The 17,837-nt window shown below is 44.3% G+C and overlaps 1 protein-coding gene across 1 annotated transcript in view; it reads left to right on the top strand.

The window, feature by feature from the left end:
* Window positions 1-17,837, top strand: part of LOC146796630 (cytochrome P450 2K1-like) — a 76,193-nt gene that overhangs the window by 46,239 nt on the left and 12,117 nt on the right. The window contains exons 3-5 of the mRNA XM_085629299.1: window positions 9,425-9,574; window positions 12,527-12,687; window positions 15,626-15,799. Of these exons, the coding sequence (XP_085485425.1) occupies window positions 9,425-9,574; window positions 12,527-12,687; window positions 15,626-15,799 (485 nt within the window). The remainder of the gene's footprint in view (window positions 1-9,424; window positions 9,575-12,526; window positions 12,688-15,625; window positions 15,800-17,837) is intronic.

The following is a 17,837-nucleotide window of genomic DNA, read 5'->3' as shown; positions in this document are numbered from 1 at the left end:
TTGGGGCCCTTGCCTGCCGCGGGTACTTGGGCCTCCCACACAAGTGAGGCACCATTTTTACCGGGAGACCTGGGGGAACGCTGGGTGGTGGTAAATTTGTGTGAGCCCGGTGATGCCACTACTTTCCCACCCCAAAATGTGTGAAAAAAGTGATTTTTTGAGCAAAAATTGAGGTTTGCAGGGGATTCTGGGTAAGGAAACGTTGGGGGATCCACGCAAGCCATACCTCCCTGGAAGCCGCCGGGTGTCTAGTTTTCAAAAATGCCTGGGTTTGGTAGGTTTCCCTAGATGGCCGCCGCGCACCGGGCCAAAAACCAAAGTGACCCCCCTTGCAAAACCAGGTGGTTTGGCGATAGGCCATTTTGATGTTGCCTCACTACGTTTGGGGCCCTTGCCTGCTGCGGGTACTTGGGCCTCCCACACAAGTGAGGCACCATTTTTACCGGGAGACCTGGGGGAACGCTGGGTGGTGGTAAATTTGTGTGAGCCCGGTGATGCCACTACTTTCCCACCCCAAAATGTGTGAAAAAAGTGATTTTTTGAGCAAAAAATGAGGTTTGCAGGGGATTCTGGGTAAGGAAACGTTGGGGGATCCACGCAAGCCATACCTCCCTGGAAGCCGCCGGGTGTCTAGTTTTCAAAAATGCCTGGGTTTGGTAGGTTTCCCTAGATGGCCACCGCGCACCGGGCCAAAAACCAAAGTGACCCCCCTTGCAAAACCAGGTGGTTTGGCGATAGGCCATCTTGATGTCGCCTCACTACGTTTGGGGCCCTTGCCTGCCGCGGGTACTTGGGCCTCCCACACAAGTGAGGCACCATTTTTACCGGGAGACCTGGGGGAACGCTGGGTGGTGGTAAATTTGTGTGAGCCCGGTGATGCCACTACTTTCCCACCCCAAAATGTGTGAAAAAAGTGATTTTTTGAGCAAAAAATGAGGTTTGCAGGGGATTCTGGGTAAGGAAACGTTGGGGGATCCACGCAAGCCATACCTCCCTGGAAGCCGCCGGGTGTCTAGTTTTCAAAAATGCCTGGGTTTGGTAGGTTTCCCTAGATGGCCGCCGCGCACCGGGCCAAAAACCAAAGTGACCCCCCTTGCAAAACCAGGTGGTTTGGCGATAGGCCATCTTGATGTCGCCTCACTACGTTTGGGGCCCTTGCCTGCCGCGGGTACTTGGGCCTCCCACACAAGTGAGGCACCATTTTTACCGGGAGACCTGGGGGATCGCTGGGTGGTGGTAAATTTGTGTGAGCCCGGTGATGCCACTACTTTCCCACCCCAAAATGTGTGAAAAAAGTGATTTTTTGAGCAAAAATTGAGGATTGCAGGGGATTCTGGGTAAGGAAACGTTGGGGGATCCACGCAAGCCATACCTCCCTGGAAGCCGCCGGGTGTCTAGTTTTCAAAAATGCCTGGGTTTGGTAGGTTTCCCTAGATGGCCGCCGCGCACCGGGCCAAAAACCAAAGTGACCCCCCTTGCAAAACCAGGTGGTTTGGCGATAGGCCATCTTGATGTCGCCTCACTACGTTTGGGGCCCTTGCCTGCCGCGGGTACTTGGGCCTCCCACACAAGTGAGGCACCATTTTTACCGGGAGACCTGGGGGAACGCTGGGTGGTGGTAAATTTGTGTGAGCCCGGTGATGCCACTACTTTCCCACCCCAAAATGTGTGAAAAAAGTGATTTTTTGGGCAAAAAATGAGGATTGCAGGGGATTCTGGGTAAGGAAACGTTGGGGGATCCACGCAAGCCATACCTCCCTGGAAGCCGCCGGGTGTCTAGTTTTCAGAAATGCGTGGGTTTGAAAGGTTTCCCTAGATGGCCGCCGAGCCCTGGGCAAAAAACCAAAGTAACCCCCCTTGCAAAACCAGATTACCTATTGTTACTACAGCGTGAGAATTTAGGAATAATACTGCAAAGAAAATGTGGCAGACAATTTGAGGTTTACAGGACAATGGGGATAAAAAATATTTTTCAAATCACTAGAGAGACATCACCATGAACTCCCAAGGGTTTTCGACAATATCTACAGTTGGTGGGTTATTCTTACATGGAAAGTGTACCTTGGCAGAGAAACAAAAGACAAAGATTCCTGCACAACCATCTATTCCTCAAACACACACACATACTGGTTGGATTTGGCACGAGGGCAAGTCATGGTTCAGTGTATTAAATTTTATTAACAAGAGATTTCACAAAAATGAAATGCACTGTCAATAATTAAATTCACAAAAAACCAAACCAATGACTTGCAGCTCGTGAGCTGTAAAGCCACGTCAAGGCACCAACCACTTTACAGGCCATTCACACACCTTTCATACGTGATACAAACAAGACCATTCGCACCACCAGGTACAAAAGCAACACAGTACAAAAATCACCAAAAAGGGACAAGGTACACCCTGCTTCAGAAAGACAAATATTACTGCACAGTCATCTAACCCGCAAGCACACACACATACTGGTTGGATTTGGCACGAGGGTGAGTGATGGTTCAGTAGATAAAATTGTATTACCAAGTGATTTCACAAAACATGAAATGCACTGGTAATAATTGAAAGGGCAAGAAACTGAACCATTGACTCACAGCTCGTGAGCTGTAAAGCCACGACAAGGCACCAACCTCTTTACAGGCCATTCATACACCTTTCATACGTGTGAGACATACAAAACCATTCACACCGCCAGCCGCGGGCCCATCACATAACAAAACTCACACCAGCACACAGCGCCATTCAAGGGCCCATCACTTTCACACGCCCACAATCCAGACACAGCAACTACACAGGCTGAAGGATTGCGTGGAGTGGCACTCAGCTAGCAGTGTGTGTAGTGACCAGCAGAAAGTCACTACTCACACACAGCCAGCCAAGCACCAGTCGACACACACCGCTAGCCAAACGCCAGTCCACGCACACCGCTAGCCAAGCGCCAGTCCAGGCACACCGCCATCCAATCGCCAGTCCAGGCACACCGGCAGCCAATCGCCAATCCACCTACACCGCCAGCCAAGCTCCAGTCCACGGACACCACCAGACAAGCACCATTCCACGCACACCGCCAGCCAAGCTCCAGTCCACACACACCACCAGACAAGCTCCAGTCCACGGACACCACCAGCCAAGCTCCAGTCCACGGACACCACCAGCCAAACACCAGTCCGCACACACCACCAGTCCACACACACCGACAGCCAAGTACCAGTCCACGCACACCGCCAGCCAAGCACCATTCCACGCACACCACCAGCCAAGCACCATTCCACGCACACCGCCAGCCAAGCACCATTCCACGCACACCACCAGCCACGCACCAGTCCACGCACACCGCCAGTCCATGCACACCGCCAGTCCACGCACACCGTCAGCCAAGCACCATTCCACGCACACCACCAACCAAGTGCCAGTCCACACACACCAACAGCCAAGCGCAAGCCTACACACACCGCCATCACATTTTGGATTTTTTTAGAAAAAAATAAAAACACAAACAAATTGCAAATAGATACAAATCTTCTAACAGAAAATCAGCAACTAAATACATTGCACTAACACCAACCTTGAAACAGAATCATATTTTCCAAAGAATACAGACCAGGCAGTTCACTTTACCACTCATGAATCTTCCCAGAAGTTTTTACGCGTGTGGTACGCTCGGAAACAAGCAGAGAGACACAGTGCAGGATGAGAGGGACAATCGGGGCAGTACATACGACTCTCCTTCCGCAAACCTCTTCGCCAACAGACTCTACATCTCCTACTGGGAAAATCTTTTGCGGGTGTGGGAGGAATGTGATCTGGAAAGTGGCGTTCTTTCAATCTAGCAACATCCTCCACCAGTCCAACTCTAGGAACACTTGCCTGTTCCACTACAACAAGGCTGCCTATTACAGACTCCTGAAACTTATCAAAAGTCATCTTTGACTCAGGGCAAGAATCCTGGAACACAACAAAAGCATTAAACATTGCCAAGTGGAAAAGATGGATAGCCAACTTCTTGTACCAAACGTAAGCCTTACGAAGAGCAGTGTAAGGTTCCAACCTCTGATCTACTCTGTCAACACCACCCATGTGCCTATTATAGTCTAAAACACATACAGGTTTGCGCGCTTCAGCGACCTGACCCCAAACAGTCACAGGTGCAGTGCTTTCATCATGGATGGAAGTCAGCATGTAGACATCTCTCCTGTCTGTAAACTTCACAGCAAGAAGCTCCTGGCAACGCAACGCACTGCACTGTCCCCGCACAAGCTTTTGACAAACAAGTTCTTTCGGAAAACCTTTACGGTTACAGCGGACTGTGCCACAAGCAAAAGTGTCCACTTTGGCCAATTCCCTGAACAACCGCACACCAGTGTAGAAGTTATCTACATATAAATGGTGGCCTTTGTTAAAAAATCCTCTACCAAGTTCCCAAACAATTTTCTCAGTCACTCCAAAAGTGGACGGACAACCAGGGAGGTTAAACCTAGATTCCTTACCGGTGTACACCCTGAAATTAGAGACATATCCAGTCCTACTGTCACACAGCATATACAGCTTTATTCCATAGCGTGCCCTCTTACTAGGAATGTATTGCCTAAAAACCAAGCGGCCCTTGAACAACACCAAAGACTCATCCACTGCAATTTCTCTACCAGGGGCATAAATCTCAGAAAATCGATCAACAAAGTGATCAAGGACAGGCCTAATCTTAAAAAGACGGTCACAATCAGGGTGATCTCGTGGCAACGCTAAACCATTATCAACAAAGTGCATCATCCGAAGCAGAAGCAAATACCTGTCACGAGTCATGACTGCCGGAAAAATAGACGTTGCCATCAAGGGACTGCTAGACCAATATGAAGCCAATGATGGCTTCCTTAGCAAGCCCATCAAAAAAGTTAAACCCAAGAACTTCTTCATCTCTTCAACATTTGTGGGAGTCCACCGGGTAGCTCTAGAGTGTGGCTTAAGACTGGCACTGTTGTCCCTCAAAAACTGTTCGGCATACAAATTAGTCTGCTCAACAATCTCTGCCAAAAACACATCGTCCATAAACAACTGAAAAAAATTTACAGGCAAAAAGTTCTCAGTATTCACTCTAGACCCTGGAACACCAGTAAACTCTGGAAATTCCGGCTGCACCATGCCAGGGGCAACCCAGAGGTCATCACTTTCAACGGGAAGACTTGCAGCCCCAGCCTGCAGCCCAGATGTCTCTTGCCGCACTACACCAACGGAAAGGCTTGCAGCCCCAGCCTGCAGCCCAGATGCCTCTTGCCGCACTACACCAACGGGAAGCCTTGCAGTCCCAGCCTGCAGCCCAGATGTCTCTTGCCGCACTACACCAACGGGAAGCCTTGCAGCCGCAGGCTGCAGCCCAGATGCCTCTTGCCGCACTATCGGCACATCAGTCTCCTCCTCTAACACAGGCACTTCATCCGCACTAAGAGTATCTTCATCATCCGATGACCCCATACGGAGAGAAAACTCACTGCCAGAATCGTCCCCTGCCCCCTCTCCCTCAGAAGCAGAGTCAGTCTCTGACCCAATATCAGAGGAAGACTCAAACAGCAAACCAACAACCTGCTGAGCAGTCATCCTGCGGCTAGCCATTATACCTACTAAGATAGAAGACTGCACAAACAAGTCAACAACAACCAACAATGTGCAAACCAAGTAAGTAAAGAAATGTGTACCTTATATCAATAAGATCAATGTACTCAAAAACTATACAATCCAAAATCAAAAGAGACAGCTGCACTCACCAGAAACAAACTCTGCAGTGACACAGCAAAGACCAACGATATCAAACTAGAAAGAAGAAAAAAAAACAAATTACTCACAAGACAACAAAATACACATCGAGCACCAATGCAAAAAGTTTTTGAAACTCAAAAACCAAACATACTGCTATTATTACACCATTTGCAAAAAAAAACAGGCAGAGAAATCAAACACATTTGCATTGTACAAAAAAACAGTCTCTTACCAAACTACACAAACAGCAAAACCACCAGAACCAAAACGTCAACGTGAACAGAAGAAAAGCCTTCACCTAGAACAAAAAAGTAAACAAAAAAAACATTACAATTGGAAATCACAAAAAATATAACAATAAACATTATAACATGCCATGTCACTACCCAAATGGTCAATCGGTTTGTGTGCCAGGTCAGGCAGAAAACAGCAGGAAAAAAAAGGCTATTCAGTCCCGGGGCAGGTGAGCCAAATACATATAACAAATTGCACCCTGGAAGCGAAGGGTCACTTCTATTTCTAATTGAACTAATTCCCTGGTGTCTAGTGGGCTTTTCTGCCCCCAATGGGAGCAGAAACGGCAAAAAAATAAAACCGATCTGCCCACAGAGGGGGCAGAAAAGTCTTCAAAACATTTAGGGGCCCAAGGAAGCGACCCTTGCCCAAGGGGTCGCTTCCTACAATAATATTTATATCCCTGGTGTCTAGTGGGCTTTTCTGCCCCCCCCCTAGGAGCAGAAACGGACAGAAAGACGACCAATCTGCCCCCAGGGGGGGCAGAAAAGTATTCTAAATAATTAGGCCGCAAAGGAAGCGACCCTTGCCCAAGGGGTCGCTTCCTACATAAAGAAAAAGACATCCCTGGTGTCTAGTGGGCTTTTCTGCCCCCCCTGGGGGCAGAAACGGGCAGAAAGACGACCGATCTGCCCCCGGGGGGGCAGAAAAGTCTTCTAATCACTTTACCACCCTAGGAAGTGACCCTTGCCCAAGGGGTCGCTTCCTACATAACGAAATAGACATCCCTGGTGTCTAGTGGGCTTTTCTGCCCCCCCTGGGGGCAGAAACGGGCAGAAAGAAGACCGATCTGCCCCCAGGGGGGGCAGAAAAGTCTTCAAATTATTGGGCCCCCCAAGGAAGCGACCCTTGCCTAAGGGGTCGCTTCCTACATAGCATAAACGACATCCCTGGTGTCTAGTGGGCTTTTCTGCCCCCCCTGGGGGCAGAAACGCGCAGAAAGCGGACCGATCTGCCCCCAGGGGGGGCAGAAAAGACTTCCAAAAATTTTGCCCCCAAGGAAGCGACCCTTGCCTAAGGGGTCGCTTCCTACATAGTAAAAACGACATCCCTGGTGTCTAGTGGGCTTTTCTGCCCCCCCCCCTGGGGGCAGAAACGCGCAGAAAGCGGACCGATCTGCCCCCAGGGGGGGCAGAAAAGACTTCGCCAAATTTTTACCCCCAAGGAAGCGACCCTTGCCTAAGGGGTCGCTTCCCAAATTCGAAATAACAAATCCCTGGTGTCTAGTGGGGCATCCCTACTCCACGATCGCGACGCTGTGCGCGATCGTGGAGCAGGAATGCCCTGTATTGAGACATCGGGGGAGAGGAAATACTCTTTCCTCTCCCCCGATGCCTCAATACTACAATCTTCACCGCCGCGGCCCCCACCGGACTACAAAAACCTACCTCTGCTCCCTTGGACGCGCTGGAAGAAATGGATTCCAGCGCGTCCAACGCTTCCTGATGACGCCGGCGCGCGCTGTGCGCGCTGACGTCATCAGAAAGCGTGGGGGGGCTCGGGGGGGCTCGGGGGTGGCAGCGGAAGCTCTTCCGCTGCCACCCCCGTAAAGGGGGTGAAGATCGCTGCACAAGGGGGGGAGCGCCAGCGCTTCCCCCGGGGGCTGTCCTCATGACGGAACGGTTCCGTCATGAGCACAGCCCAACCGATGCTCATGACGGAACCGTTCCGTCATGAGCATCGAAGGGGTTAAGACTTTCGGTATTCACAGAAGGCATTTAGGAGTCCTAAAGTTAGGACTCCTAACTTCTGTGAATACCGAAATGAGTAAGTGCCTTCTGTGAATACCAAAATGGTAGTAAGATTAGGATTTTGTCTTAAGTTAGTTCTGTGAATCGGGCCCATAGACTCTTACCCTCTGACAGTGATGTTTGGAAAATGTGAAATTGCTTTCAATCTTTTCATAAAGATATATGATTCATTGAGCTGTGATGTTACAGTGAAAAATGCATTCCCTTGTTTGAAATTTGACCTATGAAGGATGTTACTTTTTATTGTAAATACTCTATAGTATTTTATACTGTTTTTAACCATCTTACATACACTAGCAGGATGGGGTCGAGATTGTAACATTGTAATGAATACCACACTCTCTCCCCATCATGGACTTTGTACTGAGACCGAGGATAGTTTTATCGTGATACTGTGTATATGGTTCAACTGATCTTAGATACTATTGATTTGAAATTGTCCACTTTTACTGACCGGATAATATGGCTTTTTAAGGACTCATTGATAAATTCAAGGAGTGACACTTCCTTCGCTGGTTCGGCACTTAGTGCTGAAACCTAAACAGCATTTCCACGCATGTTTATAATATAGTTGATTGTGGACTATTTGAAAATCTTGTTTTATTGTGACTACTTTTATGGCCTATGGCAGAAATAAAGTAGTTAAGTGAAAATGATTAATGTAGTTGCCCAGGCCCAGTGCTAGAACTGCTTCATTTGCACATGTGCAAACCTCGTGCGAATTCTACTATGTACAATTGGAATGGAAATCTGATGACCCCATTGACTTACGTAGTACAGTGTTTTACTGCAGTGCTAGTCAGTGCTTTGCAGGGCCAGACAGTGCATTGTAAACAACGGAGCCAATTCACCATGGTATATTTGTTCATAGGTATAGGTCCATGACAAATTTACCTTTCTTATGCTGGACAGTAATTCGCAAAGGGATTCCTGGCAGGTGTAAACCCACTTATGATTGTGGAGACTTCCAAAACAGTGCAGAGAATTATTTACCCATTAGTACCACTCTTGGTGTAGAAATGTGGGTATTCTTGGGCATCCCAAGGTATGGTTATTCCTGAACCCCTGTGGGCGCCAAAAAACACTTATGTTTGTGGGCATTCACAAACTTCTAACATTCTCCTTTCAAGCCTGGCAGGGTGGATTTTTACTCCAGCACAGTGATGGCATAAACACTGTTATCCTAGTGGAAAAGAGAATGAAACACCCTCAGACTTGAATAGGAAATGGGGGGAAGAGGTTGCCCCAGGGAAACAAATGTGCATCTACAAATATGATTGAATTTCCCCTGTGTGTGGACAATCACATGACATTCTAGGAATCCAGATGGTATGTTGTGCTGGGCACAGCATTCTGTGCAGACTCATCAAATGTTTGTGCATTCAAGAAAGTAGTAAATTTAGACTCAGAAGTCTATTTAAATCTATAAACATAGATGTACTTCATTTTTTGTGAATCAGCCCCAGTGTGTGTGCTCTGGAAGGCTTGAACCAAGCGTGGGCCTAGCACAACACACTTGTAGAGTTGTACATTGGGCCTTTGGTGTTTGATCAATGTGTGTGCTGGAGATGACCTGGACAATAATGTAGTATTTAATCCACCTCTATAGAGAAATATTTAAATCCATTAATTATTTTTAGGAATTGGCTTCAGTCATGGGGAGTCATGGAAAGCTATGCGAAGGTTTACTTTATCAACGCTGCGTGATTTTGGAATGGGGAAGAAAACTATAGAAGACAAAATTCTGGATGAGTTACAGCCCCTTATTAATCATTTTGAATCTCATAAGGGTAAGTAAGGAGTACTTTTATTTTTATCATAATATGGTTATTGTGAGATATACTAGACCCACTCAGTGATGTACTCTGGTCCCTAGTTCTTTCAGTGGATGAGAGTGTACAAAGGTACACTTTTAGGGGAACATGCATATAGCAGTGTTGCCCTGTGATATATTCTTGGAATGTGTATCTGATGCTCGTTTTCATATAAAGAAATGAATAACATTTTCATGAACATAGCGCTTCATAACACACTTCTGCCATTTCTAGATGATGTAAATATCAAGCTGGAAGTCTGCGTTTGCATACCCAGAATGTGACCTCTTGAAGTTCAGATACTGACAAACGTTAACTCACTCTTGCTGGCTTGTTAGGTGGAAGTGACATATACCTGTTTACATTGCCCAGACCATTAAAAACTCTGCCCGTACTTGTAAAGTTATGTAGACCCTTCTTTGTTATAGTATTATCTAAAACATAAAAACTATTTTTCCATCTTTGTAGGGTTATGTGATATGTCCCTGTTTTACCAAAGAAATGCCTGAAACAGGGACACCTCTTCTTCATACATCTGTAAAGTTTCAAGGTTCAAAAGGGTGCATAAGAAAAAAGTTCCTAGAATGATCTTGTTGTTACCTTTTCTAGCGAAAGTGATGGAGGCTCATGTTGCAAGTCACCTCTGATCCTTTATAGAGGAATCTAATTTCCGTGACCCACAACAGCCAGGATTTCGGCCTGCTCATTCAACCGAAGCAATCATTCTTTCAGTCAGAGATTTTATGCGGCAAGAAGCTCACAGAAGCGTTACCCAGGTGTTGGTCCTTCTCGATCGGTCTACTACCTTCTACATGGTTGACCATGATTTATTGGTTGGCCACGTCATAGCTGTGGGACTACAAGACTCAGCCTTAGGCTAGGTTGTTCTCTTTTTAACAGACTGCTCTCAATCTGTCCGGCTATCCCCCTAAAATTCCCCCAAGGGCCACTTAACCTGTGGAGTACCTCAAGGATCTTCATTATCCCCCCATCTTTTTAATCTGTATATTCGACGAATGGTGCACTCCTTAAAAGAGATGCCAAATATGCAGATGATCTGTGGCTGTTGGTTACCATTGACCAGTCTCCACAATCCATGGAAATCTTCCAAAATATTATGCTAAATATCTGATAATTGATGAATAGTAATTAAATTGAATTGAAAGGAGATTTGTATAGCGTGAACTGTCACCCTACGGGTATCCTGGGGCGTCGGTTGAAGGAATACTCACTATAACAGTAAAGGCCAGTTGTCAAATGAAGGGATTTGTCACTCACCCCTAGGAAATAGCCAGGTTTTCAGCTCCTTCCTAAAACAGGTCAAAGAACTAACCTGTCTAAGGTTCTGTGGTAGGTCATTCCAAAGACGCGCAGTGGCCATGCTGAACGCTCTGCACCCCATCATAGATTTTTTAAATTTGGTGGTTGTGATCAGATTTGTATTTGAGGAACGAAGATGCCTCCCAGGAGTATTCCAGGTGAACATCTTCTGTAAGGAAGATGGGCCCAGGTCGTGTACTGCTTTGTGTACAATGCAGAGAGATTTGAAACAAATTCTCTCCTTAATAGGCAGCCAATGCAGGTCCCTCAGAGCCAAAGTCGTAGAGGACCTACGCTGTCTATTTAGTACCAGCTTGGCTGCTGTAGACTGGACTCTCTGCAGTAGTCACTTAAAACACAGCTCTAAGAAGACAGAGATTGTCATTACGTACAATAACGTCAATCTGTGGAATTGTTCTTTTTGGCCCTCCACAATAAGTAACCCCCCACAACCTAAGAACTCAGTAAAGGGTCTTGGAGTCCTCATCAACAAGAACCTACCCATGAAACCCCAACTTGGACTGGTCACGTCCCCCTGTTTTGCACAACTGTGAAAAATGAAGATTGGCAAATTTCTGACATTGGATGCCTTGGCCCAGGTTATTTTGGCATTAGTCATTTCTAGATTAGACTATGCCAGCTCCATCTTTCTTGGCGTCCCTAAAGGCCTGAACCAAAGACTTCTACTGGTTCAAAACAAGGCTGCCAGGCTTATTTTTCAACAGCTTAGGCATTGCCATATCAGCTCCTAGTTGAAAAAGCTTCACTGGCTTCCGGTGGAACAGAGTTCTAATTTTGAAACAGGCTGCATAATTTTTAAATCGCTTCATGACAAAAGTCCTCCTTTATTATCTTATCATCAAGAATAAAAAAATACACCCCTAATCACAACCTTAGGTCCTCTTATATGAACCTCCTCACAACCCCCTCATTTAAGAAGAAGAGAATGGGAGGTTCCGGATTTTCTGTTCATATGGAATTCTCAAACTTCCTGTCTTAAGGTTGTCCATTCAGTGATGCATAATACTTTTCTGCCGCTCCACTCTTTTGTACAGTAACTAAATGGAAATCCTCAATGAGAACATTAGATCAATGAGATTGTTTTGAGCTTAATAAGATTTAGAGACTTTTTGCAGGGGTGACCCAGAAATCTCCATAAGCGGTGCTTAATTTGAGCAGGTAGTGCCAGGTGGGGGCCACCGGCACTAATGATTGCAATGAATTGCATTATGACAATACTTGCCAAAGCACATATGTTTCTATATCAAATTGTAATGCCGTCAACTGTTATGTTATCTGAGAAGGTAGTTAAATTGCATCATATTTGTTTCAACCTAATCATCAATCTGTCATCTCCCATGGTTGATGACCCTTGTATTGCTTAGTGCTGTCTGAACACTGCAAGACATGTAATAATGGAGTAAAGATCTGCATTAAGGATTTCCTTATTCAATGAGAACATCAAGGGATATTTATAAAGACAAAATGCCAGTGGAAAAAGCATACCCCTATTTTTGAAAATGAATAGTTGTCATACAGATTTCAGGATTAAAATGTTGAAAGTGTTAACGTACTTTAAGAATCTGGTATTTATTCATTGGAATCTAGGAAAACCTTTTGATACCAGGATTATATTGAACAGCGCTGTATCCAACGTCATCTGCTCCATAATATTTGGAAAGAGGTTCGAGTATGAAGATCCAACATTTCTGACTTTGATCCATCTCCTTGGCGAAAATTTCCGATTGTTGGGTGCTCCTCAGGTGCAGGTAATTCTTGGCCTCATCATATAATATAACTTTTTGTTGAGAGATTCTTGTATATTAATATGTCATCTCTGTGGTTGCAAAACAGTATTGAATTTTTCTTACCTTTTCAGTAATTTTCAAAGACACAAATGGTCTAGAACAAAAGTATCTTTGTTGATAAATGTTTGGGAGGGATGACTGATATTTTCTTTGAATGCTCTAATCTGTCCACCATGTACAGTTTTTCGTCATCATGCCCTGGGCTCAAACGTATGTAGTTTTGTTATAGCTTAAATAATTGTCATTAGTTTCGTTAAATAGACCTTAGTGCAATAGTGACAGGCATATAATACAGATCATAAATGATGTGCACTACATATACAGTCATTTGCTTTAAAAAGGTACACAGATGATTATAATAAATAGATTCAAATATAGGTTAAAAAGGAGAAATGCCTAGATAACTATAATTTACAGATTAAAAGTGATAATCAATATATCTCATATGACATGCATCCACAAGCATTCAAGCATATTCCAACTACTTTAAATGTCATGCATATCTTAGGTCCACTAAAATTAGTACAAACTATAACATATGTAAACAAACGTATCTAGTTCAATTTACTTTCTCAGTCTCCTAGAAAAGGTCCAGCTCCTCTTTTCACCCAGCCGTTCACTTGAATGCTGTCCGAATTACCTGTCTTCACATAACTTTCACTTCCCCACACTTCACCACGTACTCAATGGACCCATTTCACAAGAGAGTATTGTACATTTGCACCCACAGATCTACATCTTTGTTTAGGAATTTCTGTGATTTACAAAATATTTCCAGATGCGGATAGAATGCTTGAATCAATCTCAGCCACTGGCAGTCACTCAGGCCACATCCCAATCCTTGTTTTTCACCCACCATGCCACCTCAGTTGAGGCACAGCCATATGCAAATTTGTCTTGACCCTGCTTCAATGGGAACAGTACAGTCCGAACTGCTAAGTCAGGTCTTCCTTGAATTGGAACACAAGCGGCCCAGTATCAGTTTCACTCCTATTAGGGCTCATCAGCCAGGTATAGCTTGGATTCTGTAGCACAGTGAGCACAGGACCCATGTCTGAGCATACCCATCACACTTAGGGCATCAAAAACATGGTGATGGATGGAATGCTTGAATTAATCTCAGTCACTGGCAATTACTCGGGCTGCATACTAATTCATCGCTTTTCGCCCAACAAGTCACTCCAGCACAAACCTGGCTGATGTCATTGTACATAATGTGCAATTGTGCCTGCTGATGTGTGATTGCTTTAGTGCAAAGGCATTTTTTTTAAATCCCTTTAAGGAAAATATTCTCCCTGTAGAGAAACTTCTGCCCTTACACCCTTAATTAATTTGAGGAGTTTGTTGTTCCCACCTTGGAGAACTGACTCTTCACTAATATAGCATTGTAGCCCCCTGCATAGGGTGATACTAGCTGTTAAGAGTCTTATCCCTGATTTAAAGGCCTGTTCCACAGTCGAGGGTCGATGACAAAGGAGATGGTCTCAGTGATGGCCAGTGCAGGTAAGAGTGGTAGGGCGGGGGGTCGACAGATGACGACGAGGGACAATAAAATAAAAAATAAAAAACACTTACCTTGCGCTCGCCACATTGCAGAGTCGCAAGGTGAGTGGTTTTCTTGCTTTTTTTTCCCCTCATCGTCTGTCGACTCCCACCCGCCCTGCTTACCACTCTTACAGCACCGGCCGTCACTGCAACAACTGGTATAGCCCAAGGCAGACGGCTTTAAGCACTATTGGAACATTCAACACATTGAGAATAGAATGTTCTAAATTTAACATGGAGAAACAGAAAGACAAACATTGAAATGTTGGAGCACATCTTCTATACCAGGCATTATTGGCCCTCTCCAATTCTGTTATTTTAATGGAGCTTCCAACACGGCAGTGTTCTAATCAGTCTTAAAACATAGAAAATAAACATATTTGTTACAGAGAGCCCTTCCTGTTCTTATAAAGATTCTGCATTTTTACCAACCCACAGAAAAGGAAAATAAAGACATTCAGGTTCACTGACATTAGATAATGCCAAAGGCACTAATACCTGACTCACCAAAGAAGTGGCAGTCAAGAATTACTCTTGTAGGCTGCAATTGTCTAAACACATGCACATGCACAACTTGCCTTTGTAATCCCCATGCCCTTCATTTGTAAAACTTGCTGGTGCTAACCATATAACGTAAATAAAGTATTAATAGATATATGTTGTGCCTGGAACTCTCTGGAATCCATCATCTAGAGAATGTCGGGAGAGTTCCAAGCAATGGAAGTGGATACCGGGGTGAAGGGTTGCGACTCTGTGACTCACCTTAAATAAAGGAATACGCTTCCAACTACTGCGTTCACCTCCTTCTTTTCAAAATATCACTCATCATTGGTCTCTAACACTCCAATAAAAATCATTAACTCACCATTAATTAAAAGTCCTAATTTTAACAATGAGTAGGAAAGCTGTTTCAATGTCATCGGTTTGGCAATCTCACTTTAGGACCAGAAAACACAGTTTTCAACAGTATGATTTTACTGCATCCTGAGATACTCTTGAGTCTAGTCTACAAGATTGTTTTAAACAAGTTAACCATTTGTATCTTTGTATTTAACTGTAAATGCAAATTGTAATTTTTGCAAAGGAGTAAAGATTGGATTTAATTAATACAATAATTTTTGACATTTCACGAATCTATATAAATATCAGAATAGTGTTCAACATTACTTAGGGAATATTAGTGTCATGCTTTCTGTCCTGACCCTGGACAGTAAGTAGCTGAATCTACTAGGAAAATTAGAAGCTGCTTAAAGGACAGTGTCATCCAGGCAACAAGTGCCTGGAATTCTTTATTAGTTTTATAGGAATACCGAATAGCCAGTTTTATTTTATAATTATCAATTCTTTATTACAGCTCTATAATTTTTATCCCTACCTTGGATTCTTACTTGGGGCTCACAAGACGTTAGAAAGAAACGTGGATCAGCAAATCGCATTCTTTAAGGGTTTCTTTAAAGAGCACAAAATGGAATTTGATGCAAACAACATCACTGGATTTATCGATGCATACTTACTGAAGCAGGAGCAGGTATGTACATTCATGTGTAATCGGGGCCACAGTTGACCTAGGGCTGTTTACAATTCTTGCTCTGTCACCAACAAATGCAGAGAGCCAATCTCCTTAGAGCTTCTACAAGGTCTTCCTTATGAAAGGAATTTTAGAAGGGTTATGCACTTGTAGTTAGTTGCTTTGGCATCTATTGAGAGATTTGTCTAGGGTCATAGAAGCCTCCTTCGTAAGTAACGTGAAAAAAAAAGAATTTTGTTGCGCGCGCTACATCGCCAAATGCGATGCAGCACGCGCAACGAAATTCATGTTATTTTTTTTTCGTTACTTGCCTGAAATCGGCCGTATGCCGCATTTTACAACCCCCCCACCCTGCCCCTCCCCCGCTCCACGTCACCGCCCCGGTAGTATGCCCTATACAGGCCGTGGCTGGTGCAGACCCTCAGCTGCTGCTTATTTTCTGTGTCCCTCTGAGGCTATTCTTTTTGCGATACCCTTGTCATTCACATCGAACTGTGGGGAAAACTGACTACTTCATGTCACTGTGTGCATTTCCTGCTTGAACGTCAAGAGGTTTTCTCCAATCCAATAGGTTATGTCTCAAAGTGAGAATACCTTCAGTGTACTCTCCAATAGCTCCTTTCCCAATGAGTGCCAACTTCAGTGGTAAGTCTACAGCCAGGCGCGCAACACCCATTGGGCTCAGCAGGCTACAGCCCCCCCCCGTCGTGTGTGACAGCCCGGCCGAGACAGCCTCGCGGGCTGGCGTCCGTCTAATTGCAGCCGCACCAGAGTACTTCACAGGTCTTTAAAAGACCATTTACTCGTTAATGAGGCTTTTGTTGTGTCTTCACCCCTTCTTACAGCCATTCTGCCTATGGCTGGAAGACTTAGCCCCCCCCAAATCTTTTTCAGCCCCCCCCGAAATTTGGCTCTAGTTGCCTGCCTGTCTACAGCTAACTGCAATTCCATCACTCACACCGTCACATAAGCAGCATTAATTGTGCAAATAAAACCACTATGACTTGGCCCCTGAATATCCAATGAAAGATAAATTCCTAGGCAATATTTTTATATAATATTCCTCATTTTGTGTGTGTGTTAAAATAAAAAAATAATAAAGTAAAAATAGTGTAACGACAAACCAGTAAAAAAATGCAAAATATATTCTCGTAGCCAATATTCAATGTCACAGTGCTAAATATACAATAAGGTGGCAGAACAATAAATCTGGCACCTTATTGTATATTTTTTATATTGTATTTTATTGTAATGAAATTTTAGACTTGTAACCAAAAATTGTATGTTGAAGAATAAAATGGTGTTTTTAAATTTAGTACTGTAACATTGAAAATTGGCTACGAGAATACATTTTGCATTTTTGTACTGGTTTGTCGTTACGCTATTTTTAGTTTATTATTTTATAATTTTAACATACACAAACTGAGGAATATTATATTAAAACATTGCCTAGGAATTTATCTTTCATTGTGTATTACCCTGTCCTAGGAATTGTATTTTAAATTTATCAGGGGGTCCTTGTTACTCACACGAGTTGGCCCCTGAGTATTCCATAGGAGTACAACATCACTTCCTACTAGTCTTTTCCCTTATCCAAGAAACCCTTGAAGCTCGGCAGAGCACAGACCAGTCCCATCTGCATAGGTTTATTGCTTATTTCTCCAGCTCAGAGGTATAATTAGTACTTACTCCATCTCAGCTAAGCAAAATTGTAAGAATGTAGAGAATGTTGTCATCTGTAAGTGGAATTGTGCAAACATTGGGAATACTGGACAACTTTGCCGGTAGGCAGGACTTCCCAAAGTATGTCTTACTAGGAGAATTTGCCCCTGTATTTCACTCCCAGAAAATGTAATTCTATTAGATATTCTCAAATGCTACAACCAAGACAACATGACCACAACACCGTTACCACAAATTCGTTTTTTGTGTCTACCGATTTGCACTGTTCCACCAACAATAAAAGTGTGATCATGGTTTGCTTCGTTAAATATTTGTGCTACTGACATAAGATCAAAAGGCAGGATTTCTCCGTTCA

This window comes from Triturus cristatus, chromosome 10, assembly GCF_964204655.1.
Source record: "Triturus cristatus chromosome 10, aTriCri1.1, whole genome shotgun sequence".
Lineage (NCBI taxonomy): Eukaryota > Metazoa > Chordata > Amphibia > Caudata > Salamandridae > Triturus > Triturus cristatus.
Note: the sequence above shows the minus strand (reverse complement) of the source record. Positions and strands in the feature narration are given on the sequence as shown.